This window comes from Magnolia sinica, chromosome 13, assembly GCF_029962835.1.
Source record: "Magnolia sinica isolate HGM2019 chromosome 13, MsV1, whole genome shotgun sequence".
Taxonomy (NCBI): Eukaryota; Viridiplantae; Streptophyta; class Magnoliopsida; order Magnoliales; family Magnoliaceae; genus Magnolia; species Magnolia sinica.
In genome coordinates this window covers 18,526,377-18,532,023 of record NC_080585.1, presented here as the reverse complement: position 1 = coordinate 18,532,023, position 5,647 = coordinate 18,526,377, and the positions used below count along the sequence as shown (strand labels likewise).

Below are 5,647 nucleotides of genomic sequence, written 5' to 3'. Positions count from 1 at the left end.
TCCCTCTCCCACACACACATTTAATAGCCCTAAACCCTTTGGGAAACCCTTACAAAGCTTTAGAAAACCCTCTTGCATTACCTAGAAAAGCCTAGGGAACTCCTATTTATAGTTTAGGCAACTCCTTTTCGCACCATGGTAAAAACTACCTCAAATTTATGCAATCCACACAAAATTCGGACATGAATCTGCGTAACTGTGACTAGTCAAGTAAAGTCCTCGACTGGTCGAGCAGTACGGAAGAATAAACTCAATTGGTCGCTGGACTTTGAGTCGAGCACCACCCTCGACCGATCGAGAATCCCCATCAATATTTACATTTTTATATGGCTTTCTTTTCTCAATGCTTCGCTTAAAGATCTACAATTGTGCATGGCCAATTAAATCTGTCCATGTGTCATCAGATGTCACCACCTTAATGTTACACCAAATTATGCATGCTCTTTGTGTGTTATTTGCATGTGCAATCTGCATTTTCTTTCCATATGTCATGGGGAAGATGCCTTTAAGGTTTTAGTTGTGCACATGTGTCTAAATGTTATGACATTTTAGGCATCTTAGGTATGACATACTCATATGGTAGAAGGTTATTTCACACATGTGTCTAAATGTTATGACATTTTAGGTATGACATACTCATATGGTAGAGGGTTATTTCAAATTCTCACTATTATTTTTCAGCTTATGAGTACTTTCTTTCTTTCTTTTTTGTGGTAAAAGCATACTAATATCCTATTTATTAGAGTTGACTGTGATAGGTAAATCGTAAAACCCATATCAATTACAGCTCTTACCACAACCATACTGTTGTATTATAGTCATAGTGCTTCCTCCACCTTGACATGGGGATTTGATTTGATGTCCCCATCCTTTATATTAGAGATAACTGTGATCCGTCAAGTATAAACACCTTATCAATTAAAACTACTACCACAACCATAGCATCGTATTATGGTCCCTCCACCTTGACATAGGGATTTGATTTATTGAGGTTACCTACCGTTAAGTCAAATCCCACCATGTCAAGGTTGGAGGGAGCTCTGTCCGCCATGTTTAGCCCACTTTCTTCCACTCCTAATGGGATGAGATTTGCCCGAAGCACAGGCTAACTTTCAAACTATGCGTTGTTTAAATTTGACCTTTGTCCAGCCAAATCCAACTGAGCTAAGGGAGCATGGTCGGCTTTTACTCTCCACTGACCATTAATGCAACAAATCTGGATTCTTTATTTGCTACAGATAGAAATTTCTATTTTCCTACAGTATGATTGGTCCTTAGTGTGTGATGATGTAGCCTAACTAAATTGCAATAACAAAAATTTTCTGTACGTGGCAAGCAAAGATTCGAATTCTAAAGCACATATGGAAATGTACACTGCCGTGGATTAATGTACCTCAATCCCAACTGTTCAAACAGTGGCCTCATTTCTGACAATCAAAGCCCATGGATCACACTGGTTGAATATTTCGGTTGCCTGATTAGTGATCATCAAATGAACAGTCAGAATGAGAAATGGTCAACAGTCAACTTAGGCTATTAGACCAACTGGCCTGGTTGGTTTAGTCTGGATTTTGAACTTGTCGGTCTCGACCTTCGATCCAAACCGTCCAAATCGTATGCGGCAGTGGAAGATGCTCAACCCAAAATGTGCCCGTGGATCATCCCGTCTATCTGGCCATCATCAAATGGAATTAGCTAAGAGTCCTAACAAAAATCTATTAGTCGGGCTCTTATCGTCCTATCATAAGAATTCAGGCATGACCTATCTTAAAATGGGCCCATTATGCAAACAGTTTGATTTAAGGCCAGTGTATTCCACACTGCACTTAGGGGTCGTTTGGCACCGTGGATTGGAGGGGGTTTCAAATCCCTGGTTGTTTGGGAGCATAAAGTAACTAGGGGGTTTCAAATCCATGGGGTTTCTAATCCCTTCTTTAAGGGGGTTTGCAATCCACAGTTAGAGCTTGGATTACACCTAAAATCATTTCAATAGTTGCAAGTGTAACATGTGTCTCACTGTACACTATTACACATGGCCCACTAATGATGATCAACACCATCCAAACATTGTCCAGCACCATCAAAACATTGTCGATATTAATCAATGATTAAAAATCGTTGGTTAGTCACTCAGACATGATCTTGTGCTTGTAGTCTTTCCAAGACTTGGAATTTCATCATTTTCAGACAAAGCATGTATTTCAGCAGGCTTATTGCAACCATAGTGTCAAAAATGATATATCTCACTAATTAGAGATATTAAAGTTGATTTAGTGGTTAAATTCAAACCCCTATAGATATTTTTGGATTAAAGTTGATTCACACTTTAAGGTGCTAAACACATGGTGAGGATTACAAATCTAGGGGGTTTCCAATCCTGGAGTTCAGAATCCTCCAGGGGCTCCAAATCCACGCTCCCGAACAGGACTTTAAGGAGACGACCAATACTTTCGCAACGACAGGAGAAGGCCGTTATCTTGTAAGTAAAGGTTATTCGGTTATCTCGGTTGTCTACGACAGGTCGTGACCTCGGGGCTATCTCGAAAGCAGATTGCTATCTTGGAAGCGGATTGGCTGGTGTAACACACATCAGCTATATAGCGGGTGAGATACGTGTCGTGCGAAAACGAGCACCGACGCTCCTCGAGCTCCAAGTTGTACGGACGGTTCAAAGGAGATCAAAGCTGTGGCCCCAACATGATGTATTTAGCATATTCACAATATTTTTCTATTTATTTTAGATCATGGTAGGGCATTATTAAAAAAATAATCACATACAAAGCTTAAATAGACCACGCTAAAAATAGCAGCGGGATGATGATTTTTCACCATTAAAAAATTGGTATGGTCCACTGTAACGTTTATTTTCCATCTAATCTGTTCATAAGGTCACAAGTACCATTATTAAGAGGAAAATTAAATTTTATATTGTTCCAAAACTTCAGTGACCCCCAAAAGGGTTTTAATAGTGGATGTTCAATTTATCACTTCTTTTTGCAGTGTAGTCACTTGATTTTTAGATCTGTCTTATTTTTTGTCTCAAGCCTTAGGATGAACTCGTAGAATGGATGGACGGTTTGGATATAACACATACCTCATGATGAGATACGATATGGAAAATGAAACAGATGAAATCTCAGGTGATCCACACGATAGGAAACAATCAATCGCTAATGACTTCTTATGAGTTGCAAAAAGTCTAGATTAAGCTCATATTTGTATTTTTACTTCGTCCAATTCAAGTCTGTGCAATATTATCGGTAGCTTAGATGGCAAATAAACATTATTACGAGTCCTAGAAAGTTTTTAAAGGTAGGCATTCAATCATCACTTTTTTCAACTAGTGTGGTCCACCTGACGGTTAAATTTTCTTTATTTTTCGGCCAATGCCTTAAAATAAGCTGGAAAAACGGATGCACGGTGTGGATATTCGATGCATACATCAAGGTGGGCCCCACGGTCACGGCCCGAATCCACTCCCCCAGTGATTTGGAAGGTTTGTCTGCCGTACAAATAGCCACGTGTACGGTCAGTCAGTCATCACCTTTTAAAATGTCTTTGAACGGGATCATATGAATCTAGCCCATCCATTACTTGGCTCCCAGTTGCGTACGGACTCTTGGACAACAACCAATCGATCTGGACTCTCTGTTGGGTCATACCCAACCATCATCAAACCAGGCAGATGATCCTAGCTATAAAAAAGTTGGCCTTCTTTCGTTACTGCTATCCAATTTTTTAAGCCATGAATGGGATGGTTAGGATCATCCAATGATCGGCCATGAGGCCCATCAGGTGGATGGTAAGAGTTGTTTGGGTTTTCACAAATCCCAGTTAGTCCATTTTACATTCATCAGATGGTTAGAATCGTCCAATCAAGTGTGAAATTTTTGAGATGGAGTATTATTTGGTGATTAACCCTAATGGACGGTCATGATCGACAGATAGGACTGTGTACCTGTTATTATGCAACTAATCGCACAATAACTTATGGTGCACTTGAGAGCACTGGACGACTTCTCCCATTTAATTAAATACAAGATTTATTTTCTGCCTCACCATCTTTATCCTCAGCATTATTGCCGCTTGAAACGTGTATATGAGAGAGAGAGAGAGAGAGAGAGGAGAGAGAGAGAGATTTGTATGTTTTCGGATAGAAAAAGTCAAAATCCCATCTGGGTTTTGCTCATTTATCTGAATAGAGAGAGAGAGAGAGACAGAGAGAGAGATTTCTGTGTTTTAGTATAGAAAAGGTGAAAATCCCATCTGGGTTTTGCTCATTTATCTGAGAGAGAGAGAGAGAGCGAGAGAGAGATGTTGGAAGGGAAAGCTCTAGTCCAAGACACAGACATGCCAGTGAAGATGCAGCTACAAGCCATGACCGCTGCCTCTCAAGCTCTCGACCTCTACGATGTTCTCGATTGCAAAAGCATTGCTGCCCACATCAAAAAGGTATTCCCAAAAACTGACATCTCACCCCCCAAAGATTGATACGTCCACCCAACACCCCACAAGCGTTATTTGACCATTACTTCTAAAATCCTACATCCAACTAATCTCTGCTGGGGTGGAAACATCAACTCATTGGGCGTGGAAATATCATCTCCTGAAAAAGAAAAAAAACCATACATTCTTGCAATTTTTCTCACGTGTAGCCAAAAATCTGTGTAGGAATTCGACAAAAAATATGGGTCTGGTTGGCAATGCGTGGTGGGCTCGAATTTCGGTTGCTTCTTCACACACACTCAAGGAACCTTCATCTACTTCTGTTTGGAGACTCTCAATTTCCTCATCTTCAAAGGGGCCTCTTGACCATCTTTCCTATTTCCCAAAATACCCCTTCTCTGGCTTTGGTGCGGTTGTATTAATTAGAGAAAGGGGGTAAAATGTCCAAAAATCCCCACTTGGGTCCTTGTATTCTCATCAAAAACATCTTTCTATTTCCCAAAATACCCCTCTTCTTCTGTGGTCTTGGTGGGGTTGTATTGAATAGAGAAGGGATAAAAATGTCCAAAAATCACGACTTGGGATCTTTTGATTCCATAAAAACTGCATGTAAGAAAGGAAAGAGCAGTACTGTAATGCTTTAATGGAGCTTTTCTACGGCTCCTGATGTATGTATAGAGGAGTACTGTAGTGCTGTAATGAAGCTTTTCTACAGCTTCTGTATGTATGTGTATCGTATGTTACTAGTGTGCATTTCCTTCACACGTACTAACGCAGATTACGTGTGCAGCATCCCTGCCGTCTAACGGCTGGGGACGGTTGCTTAGATGCCCTGGCCCAGAAATCAGGCCAGTTCGTTCCCCAGGTGGGGCACAGTTCAGGGAAAGAGATGGACGGTTTAGCACTCGCCCAACTGAAATGAGAGGGGGCAACCTGATTTTTTGAGCCGGGACATCCACATGGTGGGGCCCACCTCTTCGGTTTCTCGGATGCTCCCACTTTCTGCGCCTGCATTGGCAATTCCGAGGAGTGTACCAAAGCGGTCGGGCTAATCCAGCACACGTGTCTAAACCAGCTCCTCGCACCATTAAGCAGGTACCGGTGCAACGAGATGGTGCGACATCCAAGCCGTCCATCAGGTTGCCCAAGCCATGCAGATGCCGAATACCGTTGCCCATGAGATAGATGAAATGGCCTTCTT

The 5,647-nt window shown here is 41.4% G+C and overlaps 1 protein-coding gene across 1 annotated transcript; it reads left to right on the top strand.

Annotated features, from left to right (window-relative positions):
- The first annotated feature begins 4,144 nt into the window (after nt 1-4,144).
- Nucleotides 4,145-5,169, top strand: LOC131223065 (dynein light chain 1, cytoplasmic-like). Its single transcript, XM_058218352.1, has 2 exons — nt 4,145-4,452; nt 4,672-5,169. The coding sequence occupies exons 1-2, from the start codon at nt 4,315-4,317 to the stop codon at nt 4,810-4,812; spliced, it is 279 nt and encodes a 92-aa protein (XP_058074335.1). The 5' UTR covers nt 4,145-4,314; the 3' UTR covers nt 4,813-5,169.
- The last annotated feature ends 478 nt before the right edge of the window (nt 5,170-5,647 follow it).

What these genes read in the sequence shown, in the direction of transcription:
- LOC131223065 (XM_058218352.1), top strand. Translation starts at nt 4,315, where the DNA reads ATGTTGGAAGGGAAAGCTCTAGTCCAAGACACAGACATGCCAGTGAAG. An exon ending in TTGCTGCCCACATCAAAAAG is followed by an intron (nt 4,453 to 4,671) that starts GTATTCCCAAAA and finishes AAATCTGTGTAG; the next exon opens with GAATTCGACAAAAAATATGG.